We start from the raw sequence: 25310 nt of genomic DNA, 5'->3' as shown, positions 1-25310 counted from the left end.
ACCTGAGGGTAAGGTCTCAGTCAATGGTGAGAAATTGCCCTACACTCTATTTTTTTCTTATTTAGAGACCAGATGTATTTAACTGTAGCGTTTTCCAGTCACTGTGAACTTCTATTTCGATTAATAAATGTAATGTATTATTATTATTATTATTTGAATGTGAAACGGGAGCCATCCTTCCATTACTGTATTTGGTTCAAGGCTCTGTTTATTCGAACTGATGACGTCCGAGATCAATGACGTTTGAACAGAGACTGACAATGAAATTTCAGAAGTGCCTGAAGGGGACAATCACGAGCCGCCACAGTAATGGACTGCAGACGTGAATGCCACGCTTCATCGGGCACTCAGTTTGATTTTGCACAAAGGGAATTACGTGTTAGTACTAATGATGTCAGTGCTGTCAAGTCGTTTTCTGCTGGAGGGCAGTTGCTGAAGTTGCAGAGAAAGTGTGGAGCTGAATGCATTTTTTGAACTGCTAAACAAAAAGCTCTTAAAAATAACCTTGCGCCTCTGTAGTACTGTAAATATATATATATATATATATATATATATATATATATATATATATATATATATATATATATATATATATATAGCGCCTTTCATAGTGGACCACCATCACAAAGCGCTTTACAAGATACGAGACTATGTTGTTCTACTAGTCACATAAATACGCATAGGAGATTTATGCTAAAGCTGCAGACATATCTGTCATCCGACGATTAACGCTAGAAGTTTAGTGACAAAACTACCGTCTTCTACAATGTTTTTTTTTTACCTTCGCATTAGTCACCAATTTAATAATATAATAACCCCCTGTGCAATTTCATGGTGAATAATGAGATAGCATTTGCCGTCCGATAAAAGTACATACACAGTTTAAAAAAACAATGCATACTCTGCAGCTGTAAGATCAGTGCACTTTTTTTTTTTTTTTTTTTTTTTTGAGCGTTTGCTCTTTCGGATATATGCACGTGTCAATGCATGCATGCAGTAAACTGCAAATGCACCAATCAATGTGAGTCTGAAGATGTGTGTGATACTCCTGCGAGGTTCGCCTATAATAGTGTGTGAGTATCGCCCTTTACCTAAATAGTGCGCACTCTCTTTGATATAATCTGCACACTCGGGAGCTGCAGAACAGCAGTAAAACTACTGCGCCAGATTTGTGTTTCATCAGGTTCATACCTGTGAAAAATATTCTGTTCCGAGAACAGGCTTAGAGCGTTTGTTGAGAGAGCCACGTCTTCTGTATGTCAACTGTGTTATGTCATCATTGAATGGTTGGGCAGCTTCATTTGTTCAGGAGGAAAGAAGTCAGGACCAGATCAGCACCAGTCTTTTGAACAGCTCCACTGTTCCGTCTCATTTGTGTGTGTTTCTCTTGATATTTTAAATCCGGATGGGCAATATATCTTTGATCTTTTAAGCAACTTTCATTTCAAATGGCATCACCCAGATTTTGGTCTTTTGCAGCCGAAAATGAGGGGAATAACAGCAACCAAAACCCCAGCACACGTAAGTGAATGCGAACATCATAAACCTTGAATACAGGTATTACGTGTTGTGTGTACCTGAGCAGTAAGCATTTAGAGAAAGAAAGAAAAAAAGCAGTTTACTCCAAAGGTCACAATTAAACACTGTAAGCCTGAATGTGTTGCATACTACAGTTTGTTTAAAGAGATTTACATTGTTTTTTTACATCAGTTTTTTACAACTGTTTCATTCATCAGATAAATATACTCTTTACATGAATATACAACTTGTGAAATTATTATAACTGCCAATAAATTAACAACAATCATGCCAATTTCAAACCACATTATCCATGTGAATGTAAATGCATGTTCATTAATACAAACAGCGATGGAAAATTAAACAGCAACCTTAACATTATTATGTCCCAAGAGTAGTCCTTACAAGTTAAATTTTATTTGTGTTTTTTGCAGCAAGAGCATGGTGTCAAGCTGCACAAAAATTCACTGGAGGAATCAGCTCAAAACTGTGTGGTGGGTTGTTAAGTTATTCTGAAAAAAATAAACATAATTATATATTTTTTTAAAATCTAGATGACCAAATAATGTACAAAATGTGTTTATTTCATAAATACAAAATGCTAACAAAAGTAGCTTAGAAGCATCACAACGCATAATATTATCTACAGCCTAAATGTTTATTAATTTAATCTTATTTAATTTCCCAAATATTACAGCAATTCTTTCTACTGGGGAAGGTGAAAAAGCAGCAAATCTCGCCGCTAAACAAGAGGGAGCGACTTTAGGGGCATGCAACTGTAAGGAGCCTTGTACCTGTTCCAAAAATAATATTGATTTCTCTATCCTGTATTCAACAGGTAAGGATTATTGAACACTGCGCATCAAAGGGAAGCCTTGTTGTTTAAAGCCAAACCTCTGCCTGCTTGCTTTATAGCAAATTCATATTTTTTTAATCTGGGGGATTTTACCGAAAAACAGTATGTGTTCTTTAAGTTTTTTAAGGGCTTGCCAAAAATAAAGGAGCTTTATTCTATATGCAGCAAGTTCATAAGGGGATAACCAAACCCTCTTCCCCAAAAAAAAAAAAAAAAAAAACGTTTTGTATAAATTAACACAAGGATCATACTTGAATGCATGTACACAGCTACAGTATAGTGTAGTAAAGCACAGCAAATATATTGTGATAGCACGGTAAGCACAATTAGGCATGGTAAGTCATTGCACGTCGTTAGCCATGGTACCTAAATATTATAAGCATGAAAAAGGGATGGTAAACTTCACAGTGTAAATAGTAAGCAGTTCTAATAATTAGGGGTTTACAATTGAAGATGTAATTGCTGTATTTTTATTGTCCTTTCTATTGTGTGAGGAGTAAGCGTGAGCCTAAAATAGCAACATTTTCTGAATGCATCAGCTACTTCATCTTGTTTATTATACTGATATATATATATATATATTATATATATATATATATATATATATATATATATATACAGAGATTAGATATTTCATTGCAATGTGTTTCTATTTGTGCCCGTATCGTAATCGTATGAAAGATGCTCCGCTCACGCTGTTTGTTTAATGATGGATACAAAGGAATCCAGTTACATGTCCATCTATTTTGCTTTACAGACCTCCTGCCTGTAAGCAATGGAGATACAGCAACAATAGCCTTTCTACAAGAAGTTATGGACATTTTACTTTCATATATAGTGAACACATTTGACAGGTCTACAAAAGTCATTGATTTCCACTATCCAAATGAATTACTTCAAGCTAACAATTGGGAACTTACTGACGAGCCAGAAACCCTGGACGACATATTATTGAACTGCAGATCAACGATGAAATATGCTGTTAAAACAGGTGTGTATTAAATTCAAATACAGTCAGTCAAATGTATAATTTAGATACAGTAATTGAACATTTTTTGGGATGCAGGCATTGGTTTTCAAAGGTCACCTTTAATGAAGTAGATTCATGTAATTGAATATAGAATGAGTGAATTAAGCAGTCTGTGGTGTAACTGTCGATTCAGAAGTTAAATTGATTATTGTACTGCAACATTATCTTAATATTTTATCTACTAAATATATAACTAGGCTTGCTACTTTTCGGCAAAGCTCACTAAACATCGAATTCACCAAAAATATGACTGAAATATATTTATATAGAATAAATGTCGGTAAAACCACTCACTATTTTTTTATTCTCTTACCAAAAATAATAATTTAGAATCCTCTCTAGTTTGTGTAGTTTTTATACTTGTTGTCTGTCCCGTCTCCGTTCCGCTCTGAATGGCTAGGGGTCGCTGTCAGTCATCTCAGTGGTCTGTTACTACTATAGTTTCACTGTCACTGTCACTTTCATCCTGTTCTGACATCGTTGACTGAAGCAGCACTAGAATGCTCTCATTTGTTTAAATGACTGTCAATCATCAAGACCTGCACTGACTGTGCACTTTCATTTGCCAGCTACAGCGCCTGTCATTCAAAGCACTTACTTTGAAATTTGTGGGTTAAGGTGTATGTAAGCTTTTGCTTTAGGTAAACGGTGACAGTTACTAGTTTGATTTGAAAATGCTGTGCAAAAGCAAAACACTTAATGAATAGTGTGCACAGCACCCTGACTGACAGCTGAAGTCTCCGCAGTAGGACGAAGCAGGCCTGTCTGCCTTGCCTTCCAGTGACTCTGAGTCCAGCTGTGCTGAAGCAGGAGAGGGGGGAGCTCAGACTCCAAATAATAAGTACAAGTTAGTTCTGTTCAACTATGTAATTATCTAAAAAAAGGTAAATTATTTCTTTATAAAAGTCGATATTAATTGTCAATTTGGCAAAAAAAAAAATCGAATAGTAACAAGCCTACATATATTATTATTATTATTATTATTATTATTATTATTATTTATTATTATTATTATTATTATTATTATTATTATTATTATTATTATTCATTTAAACCAAATATAAAAGTATATTAATGACATCACTGTTATTAATAGTAAATTCCCAATTCTGTATTTGATGTTTTATTTTTACCTATATGTTGAGAACACTGACTGCATCCAAACAGTGCACTTTTGTTTTCCTACCTATATGGGGCCCATGAGGCGCAAAATGTCTATAAGATGGCCATTGCACATGTACTGAAACACAGACTGAATACACCTATAGCTCCCTGCTTAAGATTTAGTGGTGGTACATGGTGGAACACACAGATACTAACAGGGTTCTGTTTTTATTTTGCATATTTAAAGTGAAGGGTGTTGTATTGCCATGGCTGGAGCTGCAAAACATGCCTAAAGGCTAACCATCCCTCAGATGTGAGGCAGCAGCTTGTTAAGAGTGTCTACATAGTTGCTTGCCCACAGGATGTGCTGTATGTAGGTGACATTATTTATAGTAAATAATCACATGATAGAGGCTCCAAAAATGCCCTGTATGGGCATTATTTATGTTGCGTTCATTGTGAGCCCCATGGCTTGTTCTATGCCAGTACCAGTTTCTGTAGGTGGGCTAGAGCAGCCGCAGGATGTAAGGTTGTCTAAGCGGTTTTATATCAAACTTTATGATGTCATCCATTTCAATTGGATTACATCATAATCATCACAAAAGTAATGACTAAAGCTAAAGTTTACAATTTTAAAAAGGCCAACCATGAGGGAATGAAATAGAGACTAACAGAAGTAGATTGAGGTAAAATAGAGAAAACACTCGCAGAAAAAAGGCGGCTATTTTTAAAAAATATTCAGAGAAAAATGGCACTTTACAGAACATTTAAAAGGTACCAGGAACAAAGTACACAGAAAGAGTACTTGGAACTGCAAACGCAAGTCAAAAAGGAAGTTAGAAAGGCCAAGAGAGAGATAGAAATAAACAATGTCAAGGGGGCTAAAACCAATTCCAAAATGTTTTTTCCAATATTATAACAGCAAGAGAACATTCAAATAGGAGGTTAAATGTTTAAGTGATACAAATGGCGAAACCATAGACGAAGAGGAAAAAATAGCAAATATATTAAATGATTACTTTTCACAAGTTTTTACAAAGGAGGATATGGACAACATGCCCCACATGTCAACCTGTTCCTATCCAGTTTTAAATAACTTTAACATAACAGAGGCAGAAGTGTTAAAGGAACTAGGAGCTCTTAAATAAAACAAATCACCTAGGCCAGATGAAATCCTCCCAATAGTACTTAAAGAAATGAAATAAGTTATTTACAAACCACTAACCAAGATCACGTAACAGTCTCTTGAGACAGGGGTTATACCGACAGACTGGAGAATTGCAAACGTAATACCGATCCACAAAAATGGAGACAAAACTGAACCAGGTAACTACAGACCAATAAGCCTGACTTCTATAATATGTAAACTTATGAAAACTATAATAAGATCCAAAATGGAAAATTACCTATATGGTTACAGTAGCCTGGGAGACAGTCAGCGTGGTTATAGAAAAGGGTTTAACTAACCTGCTTGATTTTTTTGAGGATGCGACATCAAAAATGGTTAATTGCAAAGCATATGACATGGTTTATTTAGATTTCCAGAAAGCTTTTTGCCTGCATAAAAGATTAATTCTCAAACTGAACACAGTAGGGGTTCAATTAAATGCATGCACATGGATTAGGGAGTGGTTAACATGTAGAAAATATGATTACAGGAGAAACCTCAAAATGAAGCGAGGTAACCAGTGGAGTACCACAGGGATCAATATTAAGTCCTCTGCTCTTCCTAATCTACATTAATGACTTAGATTCTGGTATAGTAGGTAAACTTCTTAAATTTGTAGCAGGCACAAAAATAGGAGGAGTGGCAAACATCCGGTTGCAGCAGCAAAGGTCATTCAAAATGATTTTGACAACATTCAGAACTGGGCAGACACATGGCAAATGACATTTAATAGAGAAAAGTATAAGGTACTGCATGCAGGCAATAAAAATGTGCATTATAACTACCATATAGGAGGTACTGAAATTGAAGAAGGAATCTATGAAAAAGATCTAGGAGTTCATGTTGACTCAGAAATGCCAGCAAAATGCTCGGATATATAGTGAAAAGTGTTGAATTTAAATCAAGGGAAGTAGCGTTAAAACTGTACAATGCATTAGTAAGACCTCATCTATAATATTGTGTTCAGTTCTGGTCACCTCGCAACAAAAAGGATATTGCTGCTGTAGAAAGAGTGCAAAGAAGAGCGACCAGAATTATTCCAGGTTCAAAAGGCATGTCATATGCAGACTGGCTAAAAGAATTGAATCTATTCAGTCTTGAACAAAGAAGACTATGCGGCGATCTGAGTCAAACATTAAAAATTCTAAAAGGTCTTGACAATGTTGACCCAAGGGACTTTCTAAACCTGAAAAAGAAACTAGGACCAGGGGTCACAAATGGAGATTAGATAAATGGGGCATTCAGAACAGAAAATAGGAGGCATTTTTTTACACAGAGAATCGTGAGGGTCTGGAACCAACTCCCCAGTAATGTTGTTGAAGCTGACACCCTGTGATCCTTCAAGAAGCTGCTTGATGAGATTCTGGGATCAATAAGCTACTAACAACCAAACGAGCAAGATGGGCCGAATGGCCTCCTCTTGTTTGTAAACTTCCTTATGTTCTTATGTTCTAATTATGTTTATATGAAAATGGAAACAGATACAGTAGAAGGGATGCATCTGTTTTTGAATTTTCCCATGTTTAACATGATAAGCTAGAATCACATGTGCATTGTGCTTACCCAAAAGAACAGTACTTCTTGACATTAATTAAACCACTACAATGACATTGATCAACAGCCAAACCTGGACAGCCTTGTACACCATGGGCACTGCAATTCACTTCTTTCAACCAAGTGAATAATATATATTTTTTTCTATTTATAGGCCACCCCAGGTACTTCAATCAGCTTTCTACAGGATTAGATATGGTTGGTTTAGCAGCCGACTGGCTGACATCTACTGCTAATACTAATATGTGAGTATGAGACACTGTGCCGTCCTGGATGCTGGTTTGTGTTTGCTTTTGTTATGAACTGCTGTATGCATTTCTTCAGAAATATGCCCTCTTTAATAAGCAAAAGACATGACAATGACAACAAAAAAAGGAACTAAAACATTTTTTAAAGTATGGTTTTACTTGTTTTAGATAAATAGTATAAATAAATAAATATTATATATATATATATATATATATATATATATATATATATATATATATATATATATATATATACTGGCTGTAGTAGTGACAAAGGGCAGGCCAGATCTAACATACTTTTAGATAGAGAGATGTGGAAGCAGGCTGTTGGTTGGCAGGAGCTTCTGTATCAAATTATTACTTCAATGCAGAGTTACACCCTGTAACTTCCCTTAAGGAATGAGTTGCAGTTATAATTAAGGAATGACCACAATCATTAAAAAAGAGTTAAAACACCTTGCAGACTCATTCTCAACTGGCAAGTATACAAATGTTTTGACTAAAGCCTTTGTTAGTGTTGCTAATCTGATGCTGTTGTAAGGGCATTAATTAGCAACATGGCTTTGAGTCATTGTTTATTTAACTCCTGTTTTGCCTGAGTTCTGGCTTTTTATTGGCTGTTAATGACCAAATCCTGCCCACAATGGAGTGCACGCCTTGTGTGCTTTTATTAACTCAACATGGAAAATATTCTCAAGCACTAGAGCTCAAGCCAAGACCTCGACACTTTCTTCTGAGCAGAGCACACAACGGAGCTCAAGAGCAGAGGCAGGGCTGTGTTTATGATACTCAACACCAGAGGCAGTGCAGTGTTTTTGATATTCAAGAACAGAGGTAGTGCAGTGTTTATGACATTCTCACTGATGCTCTTCACAACCAGCCTGCCTCCCACCTGGCTCCTCAATTGAACTGATGTGGATCAGCCAGTAGAAACCATCTGTCACATGTGCATCCGTCACTCGGCAGGCTGGAACACAGAGAATCATTTCGTAAGCTCCCTCCAAACCTTTACGCAAGTCCACAAAGCACTCCCAGCTGGCCAGGGATTCCTCAGTAGACAAGACTGGAAACTAGTGCATGAACTACAGGGGCTATCACGATTGGCCACCCATAAAATCAGCCACTCACTTCTGGTATGTTACTGCCAATAAAATAGTGGATGACATTGTCTTTTGTCTTCTCCTGACAATGTCTGGTATATTAATTGGTTCATTGGTCCAGCTCTTAAATTGAACAAGCTGCAGTACAGGTTGTGGACCATTTGATTGATGTTCATAGCGAGCTGTCACACTAGACCAACTTTCTACAACAGTGAATCACAGTCATGGGAGAAACAATGTCCCATATTTGGGATGCTTCTATACTTTTGACACAGCTTGATCATTAAAATCTATTTACTAAGATATTTGAGAATGATGAGAAATAAATACCCCACCCCGGGTCATTTTGCATTGCATTCTGGATATGATATGACTCATATTTATAATAACCAGTCAGTAAACTGTACACTTTCCTTGTACACTCGATGTGTCCTTTAGTTAACCTCGATATTTAGGGTTCATACTCTAATCATAATTTCCAGAACATTATTCCCATGGTGCAGGCATTAAAGCCATTCTGAGTCATCTCACTGTCAAAAACAAGCAACAAACAACAGCTGAGTTTACAAGTTTCTAAGTAGTTTTATAACAAAAAAAAAATGAAGCAAATTATTGCACTGCTGCACGCAGAACGATAACTGGGCCCAATATTTTCCACTTTTCTCCACAGGGTCTTCCAGATATAGAAGTGTTTTTCCAATACCTGAAATATCAGGAATATCCTAGCAACAGGCCAATTTTCCAGTCTATGACAGATCTAAATAAAAAAAAAAATTGGCTTGGACTATTCAGTCAACACCCTTGAATTGCCCAGAAAGACTTGTGTAACTACAGTATATATTGTATACAAAACATTTGAGATGTGACCCTGTAACGCCAGTAGTAGGTATACACTGCCGTAATTATACTGCTGGGTGTAAGATGGAGTACATTTTGGGTTATGAGCTCAAATTAAGCCTAGCCCTCTCCTGTTACGGACATGTAACTCCTATATTTAATTTCCTAGTGAATTAGTTTAGAAGAAAAGCACCCTTGCTCTTTGACTTTAGGCTGTGCACTTTCGCCCAGGGTTGTTTTCAGATGTGGGAGTACTTCCCAGACTGCTCAAACCAAGGACTGTAGACAACTCTGTTAAACGCCCTGCCACTCTCTCAATATGTATTTACGGCTGTCTTTTAGGTTCACCTATGAGATTGCCCCAGTGTTTGTCCTGATGGAATATGTCACTCTAAAGAAAATGAGGGAGATGATTGGCTGGCCAGATGGCAGTGGAGATGGAATATTCTCACCAGGTATTTGAACCTTCAAGGTCGCTTTGTGTTAGGAGAAGATAATTGTTAAGTTAAAGAGTACTGTAAACTAGTGTTGCCACCTGTCCCTGTTTTCCCTGGATCATCCCGGTTTTGAGGGAGGTGTCTCGGGATTTCAATATGCCTTCCCAGGACAGATAAATCAGGATACAATATTAGTGCAATAATAGAAGACTATAATAGTAATGTTATCAACATTTCAGAATATAGGATTTATAAAGAGAATTTACACTTTTAACAGCCTCCCTTCTGTCTGGGAGTCCCGTTTTTTGGACCTCGATTTACTCACCCATACTTTTTTAAAAAGAGGGTGTATTTATGATACATTTTAATATTAATACCATAAATATATATAATATGATAGATACTCATGAAGTTGTTGTGTTCTTGTTATACAGTAAGTGGAAGACATGGGTGGAATGTTGCATTCTGGGTAACATCAGCCTCATGTTTTGTTAAGAGTGGAACTGACAGATGAGAATCAGAAATAGCACAAACAAAAAGCTGAGGTCAGCACAGCCTTGTTTACCAGATAATACCAACAACTGGTATCCAAGGAGATTTTAATGACTGATGGTTTCAGGTGATGGTTTGCCTATTTGACTCCACGTGTGACTCAGCAGAACAGTTTTGAGTTGTACCACAACATTTCCAAGTACTGGAGAGGAGCCACTTGTCATGTTGCCTTGCAGTTCTATGATTCCAAAGTGGTACAAGAATGAATGTGAGCAATGCTGAAGATTAAACATGTGTGTTGTTGGACTGTGCTTCAGGTGGAGCGATATCTAATATGTATGCGATGCTGGTAGCTCGATACAAGATGTTCCCTGAAGTGAAGGAGAAGGGAATGTCAGCTGTTCCAAGACTGGTTGCCTTCACTTCTGAACATGTACGTCATTTCTGTGGCTTTGGATTATGTGTTTGTACGAAGGGCTGCCAAGAAAAGAAAAAAAAAATCTGTAATCCACAAAATGCATGAGATATTTCTTTAGTCATGCAGATTTTATTTTTAGAAATGATTCCACTGTTTTATAGATTTGATCTTCCACACTTTGGATGGCTACTGTCATTTCTTGGGTGCTCAAATGCTTCATCACATGAAATGAGTCACTGGATTTAGGCACACTTTGTCAAATCTCAGATTCAGCTGCTCATATTAATTTAGCACTGCTCTCCTCCATGTGTCTATTATACGCCTAAATGTATTAGAATGGTATTCTTATAGAAGTAAGCCACACTGTGACTGTGCGATTGGCAGGCTTACACTAACAATCTTTAAAATTAAATTAGGCAGTGTGAACATGGTGCCTGCTTATTTGTTCCTCTCGCATGCTTGACAACACTTTACTATGCTTTTGCCAATTGACAGTATATCGCAGTTTCAAGTAACACAATATGCTATGATTTAAAAGCGCTACTCCAGATGTATATTCATGCTTACCCTTATACAACTGATTAACTGCTAGACGAAAGATTGTGTTTGTTGTGTTTCCCTTAGGAAAACAAGTACAACACATTTAGTGTTTCTTTAATTATGATATCACTTAGTATGTCTAAGGGTTTTGCAACACAGGGTGTGATTACACAATGTGGCCAGAATGTGGTGCATGTGCTATGTAAAAAAAGCATGAGCCACCTAGCTTTCTATGGCCAGCAAATAAGATGAAAATAAAGTTAGGTGGAATCCTAATGCCATATTATTGTATGCTTCTGGGACTTCACAGAACATGCTGTTTCTGATTGTTTTTGTTCTTCTCTAGAGTCACTTTTCCATTAAGAAGGGGGCAGCAGCTTTAGGAATTGGCACAGACAGTGTTATTTTGGTCAAGGTCGATGAGAGGTATGCCTGGATAGTAATCTATAACAAGGTAGACTGTTTTAATGTGACTGATGTAATTGTGACAGCTGAAACATACAAGTAATATAATTCAGTTTCCTTCTCCAGAGGTAAAATGATACCGTCAGACCTTGAACGAAGAATATTTGAAGCCAAACAGAAGGTAACTTGGCCATTGTTAAAACGCATAATCAAGCCATATATGCAGTACTATATGATGGCAGATGTTTCTACTTCTTTTATCTAAACCCTTTGTATGACTTCCACAATGACCCAATTTAAGTCCATGTCACAACTGGCACTGTATGGCTCCTTTGCCACCTAAAACACAGTGGTCCCTCCAGTTCAAATCTTCATTTATTCCCATTGTCCTGCCATTAGACTATGTAATTTATTGATTCCTTTAAACTGTGAAAAGGCGCTATATTTTTTAATAATTTACAGAAGATAACAAAAAAAGGCTTCAAGACTGTAAAAAAACGTATAAATGCATTCAAAAAATGAAAACACTTATAATTAGAATTACAAATACATCAAAGGGGTCTGATGTACAGTATACTCTGCTCAACGTATACGATATGATTGTATGCTTGTCCAGTTCTTCTCTGTTTAATGTTTAGCAAATGAAAACTCTTGCTATCTGCCCCCCGCCCCAAACAATGATTCTCCTAATGAACCCTATTTGTGTTGCATAAGTACATGTGTTTGGTTTGACAGGGTTGTGTGCCGTTCTTTGTAAGTGCTACAGCTGGCACTACAGTGTATGGAGCGTTTGATCCACTCATTGCCATCGCAGATGTTTGCCAGAAACACAAAGTCTGGATGCATGTTGATGTAAGTGTGATCTGTGATATTTCATAACCACACAGCCGTCACCAAGGCAGGTTACATTTTTATTCTGGAAGATCATTGCCACTGCTTAGAATTTTCAGTTTAATGTTTTAGTTAAACCTATATTGTTTTCAACAGTCATTTGAATGGAGTTTTAACTATGTGGAAAAAGGGGAGTTCAACTAATGTTATACTGGTTGCTGTGAAGGCTTTATAAGGGTAGAGCTGGGGTGCACTTTGAAAGGAATGCAATTACAGTACAGTTTGAATTGCAAGTAATAAACTGAATGCCACTGTTTAAGAGACACAGCCAGTATTTTAAGATAATAAGCCCTTGTTATTTAAATTAGTTACCATAAAGTAAATCACATGGGGCCATTTACTAAGCTAATACGCTTTTAAATATAATACAAAATGGCTAATATTTCCAGAGTGTATAATTCAGGTGCACATAGTAACCCTTAGATTAATATTCTGCTTGTGTAAAGATCAAGTTAACAAAGAAAAATAACTGAAAAACACCACAAAAAGAAAACCTGCTCAAATGGGGTTTTATTTACTGTTGTTGCTACAGGATGCATTTTTGTTTTACTAATCTGAAAATTTTAGTTGAGAGGAAACGTCTTTACAAAGTAAGAAATACAGCAATCAGTAGAAGTCTTTTTTAAGAGCTTAAACAAATATATTTCTTTTTAAGGGAGCCTGGGGTGGTGGATTGCTGATGTCCAGGAAGCATCGATGGAAATTAAATGGAGTCGAAAGGTGTGTCATTATTTCTCTCAACGTGTGTGAATTTACACTGAGAATGTTATGTGACACTGCATTTTGAGTATTGTATAAACTGTGCTCTTTTTATGCTGGATTCTGGTCACTTGTGCTAGTTTAGCAGCACTAAGTGAAGAATACAGTCATTTCTCAACAGAGTAAAAGTACTGCAGCACAGACAGTGACACTGTGAGCTTCACCGCAGGCTGCCTAGACCCAAAGCCCATTGTGCTAAACTGAGAGCTGGTTTTGTGATGCATCACTGTTCACTGAGGACTTATTTCTCTTGTGCAATAGTGATTCATTTTTATATGAAGATGTCCAGGATATGCCAGGCCATAATTAGCAAGGTCTTAACACAAAAGTAACATTTTCACAAAGATAACATGAAGATCTAGTTTTTATCTATATGCTACCATGACTGACTGGTTAGAGGGAGAGAGCTAGGTAAGGGTTGGGGTTAAGTCTTTCCAATTGGAATTTGCTTGAGTAAGTATGTCTCGTCCCAATGTAAATACAGTCTAATTTCCCCCATGGGACCTGGGGAAATGTTTGTTATATCAGTTTGTTCACTATAATAGAGTTTGGCAATTTGCTGTATCAGAATAATGAAGAAACGCCCAAATTGAATTGAACATCTTTATACTGTATATAGTAGTTCTTTCAAGACTACTACACATTGATCAACATTTAAACTGTATATTTAAAAGAAAACAGTAAATAAATGAAAAAATAAAAAGCACACTGACATGCTGAATACAATAATTAAATGCCCTTTCTCTTGAAAAACATAGCAAGCGTAGATTGCTTCATATTTTTCGTGCTTTTCTCAATACACACTGTTTCAATCTTGTTGCCTCCTCACACCTGTTGCCATGGTTGCAGTTTGTGTTCTGATGTCAACTGTTGCATACGTCACACATGATTCGCACTACAATAGGTTACCTATGAATCAGCCTTATCTTCGAATTAGCCTACTAAGGTCTTTGTTTTCACTGAGAGAATAACACATTCACACTGGAGGAAGTTCAGTGTCAGTCACTACCGAGATCATTTTACCCGGGTAGATTTTGTAAAAGTGGTCGTTCTAATAGGAAAACACATTTTCACCAAGCAAGAGATTATTTAGATTAAAGTAACTTTATATCTGTATATATATATATATATATATATATATATATATATATATATATATATATATATATATATATATTATTTTTTTTTTTTTCAAATGTAGACCACCTTGTGTAGACTTGTTAGTTGAAGCCTAATCAATGCCCTTAGAAGACAAGGTTATTCAAATGTTAGTAGCTGCACTTGTTCCCTAGGGGTGCACATGCCTATTGACAGCTACTGATTGATGGGACTGGAAAAATGACAGTAGGGGATAGAATCTGGAGAGTGTTCTGGTGGCTTGTGATGAGTTGGGATGGAACACGATATGCATGCAGTGTATGTGAATGGGAATAGGATATTACCTCATGGCTATAATCACTTTTTATGGGTTTGAGTGATTATCAGTTGACCAGCAGGCACTGTGTGGTGTCATGGTTAGAGGTCAGGAACTGATTAATTAATAGGAGCAGATTATTTTGTGTTACTTTTTTTTTAATAATAGGGCAAATTCTGTCACATGGAATCCGCACAAGATGATGTCTGTCCCATTGCAGTGCTCCGCTCTACTAGTCAGAGAAGAGGTGAGATTTATTATTATTATTATTATTATTATTATTATTATTATTATTATTATTATTATTATTATTATTAGTAGTAGTAGTAGTAGTATTGGTAACTTTAAAAAATCTGGTCTATTGAAATTATTTCCCCCAAAAAACCTTTAGAAAAAAATAAGATACCGCTGAAAATCAAATCAAAATAAGCAGGGCCTTGAAAACTCACGGCAGAATTTGCACAAAATGACTAACCTGCAATGCAGTGATGTACTGTACTTCAAGATCCACATAGGGACTTAAATCACTGTAATTACAAATGTGCATTGATGTGTGGTGCAGGCCAGCTTCTTGATTAGTCCTTATCTTTACCTCTGTATGTATTTTCTTTATATATATATATAGCCCTTCCCCTTTCTTTAAATGAAAGACCAATAATATGTTAATAAGTTGTAACGTTAAAAAAAAAAAAAGAAAATTATCTGGTTATTCTGGCTCAAGTCTGTGTTTCATATTCATCCCGTGTAGACACAAAATTTACTTGACAAGTTGATCGCAACCATGAAAAGAGCTTTTTCAACCTGCCCTTTAAAGAGCATCTGAAAGATGCAATCCCAAAGGAGGCTAGTACTCTAACAATAAAGTTTACTCCTGTAACACATGATACACAAAATTATGCATCTGCTACAGTGGTTTGAAAGCCGTAACGCTGGACTTTATCAAATGTATAAAAAAGTTGCTGAATTCATAAATACATACCAATCATTGTCACAAGAGATGCACAGCACAGATGCCAGAATAAGCAAACAATGAATTAATGCTTTCCACAAAGTAACTGAAAAAAGACCCCACTTTACTACAGCCCTGATCAATGCAGATTCAATGCAGGATTTTTGATGCATCAAGTTTGTTTGAATATTTAAGAGCAACATATTTTAATATTTTACAGATATAGCCCATCGTACATCATATTGGCAGCCTACTTTAAAAAATATATGCTAAATTGGACAAAAATATAATTTAAATGTAAAACTTCTTAAATGTACACATTATTTACTATTTATGAAAGGCTTTTAATATATCTAGCTATAAACGCCTCTGTTGTCTCTGTATTTTTTTGATTCCGTTATTACTTTTAAAATGTAATATAATCATTTTATGAAATCACTACTCATGTTAAGTCTAAAATGACATTGTGTGGCTGTAGGACTACATTGCAGGTAAGCAGACAAGGAGTACAACACCCATAATGTCTGGGAAGTTGTTTCTAAATAAAGTTGCACAAATAAATAGCAGTATCATTCAATTGAAACTCAGAATGGCATCTTGCTTTAACATCTTTCATCTATTTCTTTTCTGCCGACAGGGATTGATGCAGAAATGCAACCAGATGCATGCCTGCTACCTCTTCCAGCAAGACAAGCATTACGATCTGTCCTATGACACTGGTGACAAAGCCCTGCAGTGTGGTCGCCATGTTGACATTTTTAAGCTGTGGCTGATGTGGAAAGCCAAGGTCAGTAAAGTATATTAACCAGTCTGAAGTGGTGGGCGTACATCATGTTATGCAATTCCTACAGATGGCACACTAAGAAAACCTACTGAGTGCCACTGTTCAAGAGGAACACTTTAAAACAACATTATGTTCTTCCTCCCCCTGCTATTATTGTCCAGGCCTGACAGGATTTCTAGTACTGCACTTCCTGCTTCAATTTCAATGCGCTTCTACTCAGTTGGTGGTGCATTATCTCACAGAAAAAAAAAAAAAAAAAAAAAAAACGGGACAAAGAGTTTGAATCTTAGTATAGTGGTTTCTCACACTCGTCACACACTATATGCTGAGCTGGACGACAAACTCATGAATCAAGTAGTCCTGAAAATTCTTGCCCTCACATGGAAGAGTTTAATGATCCTGGTAAATGCTTTCTGGTCAGTATAGTCCTGCTGTGAGAGGTACCTGAGGCAGGTAAAACGTACCAGAATGCACTGCGATGGGAGCTGAAAAGCCTAAACTGTTCCAAACTGTCCTAGTGTACATGGAGTCATATGTTAATCCTACTTGGACCACAGCTGACAACGTTCTGAGCAAACTGACTAGATTAACGAAAATAAGCTTATTAATGTGTCAGAATACTGATTTTTGAATTTCTTATTTACTATGTCATCTGTCTTCCTCCCATGCCATTTTACAATGTACTTTATTCCCATTTCTTATATTCCCTGTACTCCTATTATGAAAACATATCTGCTTTTCTCTTCACAGGGCACCATAGGCTTTGAAGCCCAAATTGACAAGTGCTTGGAGCTCTCAGAGTACCTTTACAACAAAGTAAAGAACAGGGAAGGCTACGAAATGGTTTTTGATGAAAAAGTAAGCAGTGTGCCATGCATTTTGATGAGAAATTTAAAATAATGCACAAATAATGCAATATATTACATTATCGTTATTATATTGTTATTGTTATAATATTATCTGTTTATGCAGTTCTCTTCATGACAAACATGTTTCAGTCACAAAATCTTTGTTGTTATTTTTCAGTTTTATGTTATACATTTAACTTTATTATTCTAAAATAAAAGAAATTACCCTATAACATACTGCTTTAGAAACAGTGCAAAATCTTTGACATCTGCAACTTACAATGCAATAATCACGGCTGTGCAATAAATGAAAATAATTTTAGTTTAAAAGTACTCAGTTTGCTTAGTCCTCAGTTAGACAGCCACACTAAGCTTTTTGTGTGGGAAAGACATAACGTAATCAAAGTGGAGAGTGAATTAAGCGCCCTTGGGCACCATCCAGGTGCTTTTCCAATTGTGCCTATAGGAACAATCAAAGCAAAAGAAACCCTCCATTCAACCCCCTACCCTTTAATGATCACCTGTATGAGTCACTAGGGAGAAACCTAGAATTATTCCTTATCACAGCCTGCTAATGGCATAATTGCTGCTGCAAAAAAACAAAAGCAGCTTGTAAGAGCTTGGTGTTCAACAGCTTTGGTATGTTTTTTAAGCTCTTTGGGTTAACCCTTGGAGAAACCATATATTTTATTAATGTAAATACATATTAATCATTTTTTTACTTTTAAATCACAAACTGGCCAGGATGTATCACAAATACAACTGTTAGCTATTTAATTAATATAATTTCGCCCATTACAAATATGGCCAAATATATTGTATCAGCTAGTGCTCACTACTACCCAGTGTGCCATTGAGCTGTGTACCAAATCTGATACAATGTAGATTGCATTGGAGTATTTTGATAAGCCAATAATCATTATGAATGATCAAAAAGCATGAATTTATTTCCAGTGTGTGGATGCAGGTGATATACCCCTGATGGACACTTTGCTGCAGCTTGGGGAATTTCACTCAGTTTACACAAATCTTTATGTTTAGCCTCAGCATACAAACGTCTGTTTCTGGTACCTGCCACCGAGTCTTCGCTATGTGGAAAACAAGGAGGAGAGATTGAGACGCTTGAGTAAGGTGAGACATTTCAATTTCCTAATTATTGTATTTTACAACGCTGTACTAATTATGTGTAAAAGTGTCACAAAGACGGCTGCAGTGGGTGACGTCAGACCAGAAACAGGACATAAACAACAGAGAGAGGTGGAATTTGGTGGAGCTGAGCGAATGGTTTCTCTCAGCATTTAATAAATGAACAGACAGACAGAAAATAAACGGTTGTAAAAAACACAAAAACACAGGACACGGCACATTCGCCAAAACAAGAGACAAACAAAACGGACTAACACTATACAAAATATGGTGAGCAGATATTTTAACTTTATTATTTCATTATTTATTACATCCGTCTCCAATCCGTTTCTCCATTCACCGAACACCCAACCCCGAGTGGGTGAAAACATGCAGCTTTTATGCAGCTGTACCGAGACTCGATTGCGAATCAATCATTCAATTGGAGTCGCGGTACAACTGCACGTGAATTAATAAAGTGCAACTCCCCGTGCTCACATATTATTACGTTTTACTTACACGTGAAGTGCTGTGCAATCCTCGTGACAAAATACAAATATACATTTTAAACACTCATGTTACACAGACCCGTTTATATCCTGTGTACCAATAACTATACATCAACATTAACACACATCATATAACAGAAAATACACACAGGGGCGGGCACTTTGCTACAAAAACCTAAAGTCCTTTTTAAACCCAGAGCCAGGAAAAGACAGATAGGGAAAAAATGATGAAAGCAAAATCTTGGTACAACTTATGTAAGGAGTGTATAGTACCAGTACCACAGTATACTGGAGCCTAACTGTACATGGCCTCAGTGCAACATCACTTGAGATGTAATGAGGTATAGTGTTCAGAGCGATCCGCACCTCCTTTAACTACATTTGCACATACCATTATCATCAAGGTGAAAAGGTGTTTATTCGATTTGCAATTATTGCAGCTTAACTAGTTATTGTATTCATTTTATTTAGGAACAATTCATGTTTTGTATAAGTGTTTGATTTTGTGAACCCTGCTGTCCTGTGGGACCCCGTTGTAAACCTAATTTTGGCACTTCAATCCGAACAATGAAAGGATGCACGTTTATTAACAAGCCCAGCAAATACAACTCTCAAAATTCAGTTTAATAACTTTTTTTTTGTCTGTGGTGGCCATTGATAAGCTGCTTTAATCCCAGTAAATGGAGTGTGAGACCTGTGTTATAAATATTAGAAAACGAATAGTTTGGAACATAGTGCTGGTGTTAATCCAAGTTTCAGATACAGAGTGTTTTCAAAATATTCTGACACAATTCATCGTGATTCATGCAGGGCTCAGAGGAAGTGAATTCAGCAAAAAATAAATTACTTTTCTTCCACTTACTTGAAACGCCTGGGCTTTGCAATTCAGGATTAACTCTTACAACCTACTGCAATCGAAACACCTTGACTTTCAATTCAAGTGCTGTCATTGCATCTGAGAAGAGCAGCTCTGCTGCACAAAATGCAATTTGCACACCTCAAGACAGAATCCAAAATTTTCCAAACTGTATTTATAGCTGTTTGACAATCACTTTCTCAGCAGGCCACACAGAAAATGATTTTTTTTTTAAGTTACAGAGAGCAGGGCTATTATGTAACCATGTTTTTGTTTGCTTTTGAAGTTACTTAATGACCCATTTGCATCTATATATATATATATATATATATATATATATATATATATATATATATATATATTATATGCTATATATTGCTTATATTGCAGCTTTCAAAGTGGTTTTAATTTTCATTAGATTTTTTTTAATTTCACAAAATAAGGTCTATTTCTACTCTATTTTTTTAAATCTACTTTTGAAATGTCAACTTGTTTACATTTCCCATTTTTTTTTTATAAATGGTAAACATAACCGAACCTGATGTGCAGTTTCATTATTATTATTATTATTATTATTATATTATTATTTATTACTTATCTAGGGTGACTTACAGTTGTTAAAAAGTATCACAATATGAAGTATCACATTGCAAAATATCACATTACACAATATTACCTTACAGATAACAACAGTTATAAAGTACAGTAAAATCAGTAGAAAATAAGATCAAATTCAATTAAAGAATACAGTAAATTATTGCCTTTAAGAGTGAATTCGACTGAGAACAATTAAACTTATAGAAAACATATTTGCTTATAAGAGTACATTCCATTAAGAGCAGGTTATAAGTAAGATAAATGGATAAGAACGATTTCAAGTAAGAGCAATTACAGAAAACATGGATACAGATACCTTTAAGAGTACAATCAACTGAAAGATGCAGAACATAGTTATAATTAAGAACAGTAGTAGAATACAGAAAATATGGGACAGTTCAGTGCAAGTACAAGAAGATGCAAGTACTGGTACAATTGCCATCTAGTCCAGTATAATCAAAATTATTTAACAATATTTAACAATCAATGAATGGAAATTGAAGATAATATACCTATATATAATATATATATCTATAGTAATAGCATATTATATGCATCAATGACTCTACACTGAAGTTTCAATTAGATTTATAATGCCCAGTTCTATATGAACCAAATAAAGAGATATAACTGAACTTTTTGTCAATGGTGAAAATATATTGTCATTGTTCATACAATTTCTACAAATAACAGCAAACTAGCGTTGCTGCAGAAAACAGAAAATTCTGAAGCTACTGTAATGCTGTAAAATTCTAATAATTTCAAACTCAGTTCTGTAAGTACAATAATGGCAGTGCTATGTGGAACTGCGCCACACTTATCGTTTGATGGAAGCCTGGTACTTAAATTCTCCAAAATCAATTATAGCAAGATGAAAGCAGCATACTTCCAATCTCTGCTTCCTCCAGCCAGCTGTCACTTAGATCAGACTGACTGATGTATGGTAGGTTTGTGAGAGATGCTTTAGGTTTGTGGATAACACAGCTATTTAACCATATCATACTAGTTACTTTAGATCTATACCCAAAGGTAGTGATATATTATAGGATTGCTTCTCATACCAACATAAGTGAAGCTCTGTATGATTTTTGGCATAACTTGATCAAGGATAAAACATCTTTTTTCCCCAAGAGGATTATGGGGGACAACATAAGGAAAACTTGTGAATGAACAAGTCACTGGAAAGTAGGATATCTGATCATTTGACGAGTCCAAGCTTTAGCCTCCATGAATGAATTAATTAGGTTTGGTTAAGTCTACATTTTCCAAGAGATGGAGCTGGGACTCCTAAGGACATGGACATCCTTTTTTCTCTATAGGCAACTAGAATGAGTTTTTCTAGAAGTTCAGATAAAAGGCCAGGGTTGGTACATTGTGAAGCCTTTATTGTCTTAAAATCATAACATAACTAATGGCTTTTGTTGCTTTTTGTAGGTAGCACCAGTAATCAAGACCAGAATGATGGAGTATGGGACCACAATGGTAAGCTACCAGCCACAAGGAGACAAGGTGAACTTCTTTCGTATGGTCATCTCAAACCCAGCTGCAGCTTTTGAAGACATTGATTTCCTTATTGACGAAATTGAGCGACTTGGACAGGACTTATAGGCTGGTGTTTTCGTAAATGTCCTTAATCGTTAGACAAAGGAAGCGTTTGTTGTGAATGTACCAGTATTTTATTTTCTCCAAAAATGATCTATTTCTGTATTGTGGTGTAGCAATGAACAGCAGTATGTCAAGAACAGCTATAATTAAATGTTAAGTTAAGCTTTTGTCTGTCCTTTGTATCTGGACTAGAAAATTGTATTCTATCTAGTTAAACTAAACTTACATTGTTGAAAACATGAAACTAGTTTAACGTGTTGAGCAATTCATTTGAGATTACAATGAATGATAGTAAGACATGGGTATCATGAGAAGGATGTGAAGGAAGATGACTTTTTTAGAAGGAATACTACTTACCTCAAACTTAAAACACTGTCTTTAAGAAAAAAAAAAGGTTCCAGCAGTCTTTCTGAGGTAGAATCAGGTTTATACGTGTGACAATCTCTACATTATAAGCTTGAACCTTTAAGTTACAAGTTTGAAATAGTAACAAAACCATTGCACAAGCACACTGGAAACAAACCATTGCACAAGCACACTGGAAACAAACCATTGCACAAGCACACTGGAAACAAAGCATTGCACAAGCACACTGGAAACAAAAACATTGCACAAGCACACTGGAAACAAAACCATTGCACAAGCACACTGGAAACAAGGTAGCACCTTGCTGATATCTAAATCGTTTTTTTTCAGCATTAGTAGTTGTTATTAAACAGAATTTGCTCTGTAATGGCACAGACAATTATTTAGAGGTTTTTTGTGTTTATTTTTGTTTCCCTCTAGCACATTTCTTTAATTGCCAAGCTGTATTGCCAAATAGATTCACAGTATTGAGATTCAGTGCAAGTGCATTTTTTGATTATCGGGGTCCTGGACTGAATCAAAATGATGACGCTTCCGTAACCATTACTGTACGTGACAGCATTGGCAGCTTCTTAAACTTTGATTTCATTCAGGTCATGTGTAAGAGGGCTCATTTTCACACATAGCAAGCTCAAGTAGTTTATAACAGCGAGTGTCTCTCAGCTCTTGAATATCTACTGTCATATATTGTATACTTTCATTTGGCTGATTAAATGTGTACTTAATGAAAGCACAACTGAACACAGATACAAATGTTTAAGTTAATTTAGGTAGTGAATTGCTATATATTTATCCACATTTGTATTACTGTTATATATTATTTGACTTATATTGTTGTGATTTATTGTGATCAAATGCTTGGTAATTGCAATGTTTTAATTTAAATATATATTGTGTATTCAGGGTCAGGCTTTACTGAAACAGTGCTATGGTGTCCATCAAAAATGTTGCATAGCAAAACAAAGTATAAGTTCTATTTTTAGAACTGCAGTGCAGGTTGCAAAATATTGTGCCAAGCCATTTTAAAACCCTGTGTTTAAGTAATATAGACGCTGTATGATGTGCCAATATTGTAAAGCTGAACAGAAAGTGTATATGTGTGTCTGTAACTGTGTTGCCTTTGTATGTACTGGATTACTAGCCAGTGTAGTCTCCTCAGACTGAGGCTGTGCACTTTAGAGTCTATGTGTAAGGTAAAGCTCAACAAGCTTGTGCTCTGTGTATGGTTGTGTATTTCTTGATGTCAGGAGTGTTATAGTATGCGTTACACACACTGCTTACATTGCGGGTTCCTCAGTGTTGAGAACGTCCAGTCCGTAATGTTGCAGTCTAACTTTAAACATCTGCTTCCTGTAATATCAGATTGAAGTGTTGCAAAAAGGGTTTGTGTTTTAAACCAGTTTATGACTTTGTAACTGATCACAGCTATAGTGCGGGGGGGGGGGGGGGGGGGGTGCGTGTTTGTGTGTGTTTGCGTATTTTGCAAAGTTAAGTAGAGTCTACAACTAAGCAACTTTATTGAGCAATTGCTTGCATGGAAAATCACAATATCCCAACACGTGTGGTGGTGGACAGCTGAAATAACAGGCAATCTAGGAAACAATGACTCAGAAATGGGACACATACAAGCAGCTAAACATAGAACAATGCCCTGCATTCCATTAATTCAACCTGGGGGTTTGGTTGCCTTTTAATAATCCTTTCTGTATTACTGTGCATACAATGATTAATCGATAACTACTGCTATGACTGCTACTGCTTCTACTGCCTATATTACTACTACGACTCATTTTACTTCTATGACACCTTTGTAGTGCTTCATTACTCGACTGCAGCATGGCTGCGTTCTATTGTTTCTGCTTAAAAATCTTACTGTCTTGTGTTCTGCTATAGCTTTGCATGGTATCGCTAGTATATAATGGTAGTCAAAGAGCAGCTCACTAATTGCCAAGTCACTTGCAAAGCTAATTGTAAGAGTTGTGTAGCATTGTACGATCTGCTGTACTTGTGCTCTGTTTCGTACAGTCTGCACAGCTGTCTTTCTGAAATGCAGTTCAGTAAGTATGACAATGAGAAGCTTGCTGTCTCCATGCTTGTATATGTTCTTTGAATGCATTCGTCGTTATTGAAGCCTTTAAAGCAATGCTTGCTGTACCAGCCAAAAAAAAAAAAACATACATAGATAGATATTAACAGTGCTTTACATGTATATTTAGTGTATTTTATATGACGTTTGACTTAGTTTAAAAGGCAATCAGTTTAGCATGCCAGCTATGGTTCTGCTCTGCATCTACTCTAGTTTACTATGGCTTACCATGGTTTTTAATAAGCTTTACTATGGCTCTGTGTGCTTTACAGTGCTTACCATGCTTTGACTACTGTTACTACATTCCTATGCTTTTACCACTCTAAACTTTAAGTAAGGACCATGTTGAATTCAACTGAAATTTTAATTTCACAGCCTCGTACCATGCAGCGCAACACTGCCATGTAACCAACTTCTCAAATGATATACAGGTGCAGGCATCAAAGAATTTCATGGCATTGCTACAGTCACATTTGTGACAGTTTTTTGGAGCAATCAAACTAATTTAGCACATTTGATTTAATTGTGTCCCACGGAATTGCAACCCTTCAAATGAATCCCTTAGAACATTAGCCAATATGAATTTTAAAGTAACACTTATATGGAAATAAACACATCAGCTTATTGTTTTGTTCAAGGTTAAAACCTGAGGACCAAGACAAGACAACCTGCTATATAAAAATAAGATGTATCTAAATTATGTTGTACTATTACTTTCTTGCAGTTTGCATTACTATGGGGCACAAAAAAAAATTATATATATACCATATATATATATATATATATATATATATATATATATATATATGTGTGT

At 36.0% G+C, this 25310-nt stretch overlaps 1 protein-coding gene across 1 annotated transcript; it reads left to right on the top strand.

Annotated features, from left to right (window-relative positions):
- Positions 1-619: 619 nt before the first annotated feature.
- Positions 620-25275, top strand: LOC121314124 (glutamate decarboxylase 2-like). The gene is made up of 17 exons (XM_041247059.1): positions 620-1073; positions 1480-1521; positions 1953-2012; positions 2216-2356; positions 3132-3365; positions 7385-7475; positions 9758-9870; positions 10662-10777; positions 11649-11728; positions 11834-11888; positions 12443-12559; positions 13254-13318; positions 14940-15018; positions 16358-16507; positions 17255-17362; positions 18394-18483; positions 21874-25275. Exons 1-17 carry the CDS (start codon positions 1034-1036, stop codon positions 22045-22047), a joined length of 1755 nt encoding a protein of 584 aa, XP_041102993.1. The 5' UTR covers positions 620-1033; the 3' UTR covers positions 22048-25275.
- The last annotated feature ends 35 nt before the right edge of the window (positions 25276-25310 follow it).

Source organism: Polyodon spathula, chromosome 4 (genome assembly GCF_017654505.1).
Source record: "Polyodon spathula isolate WHYD16114869_AA chromosome 4, ASM1765450v1, whole genome shotgun sequence".
In the NCBI taxonomy this organism is placed as follows: Eukaryota; Metazoa; Chordata; class Actinopteri; order Acipenseriformes; family Polyodontidae; genus Polyodon; species Polyodon spathula.
This window is presented reverse-complemented; position numbering and strand designations above follow the sequence as displayed.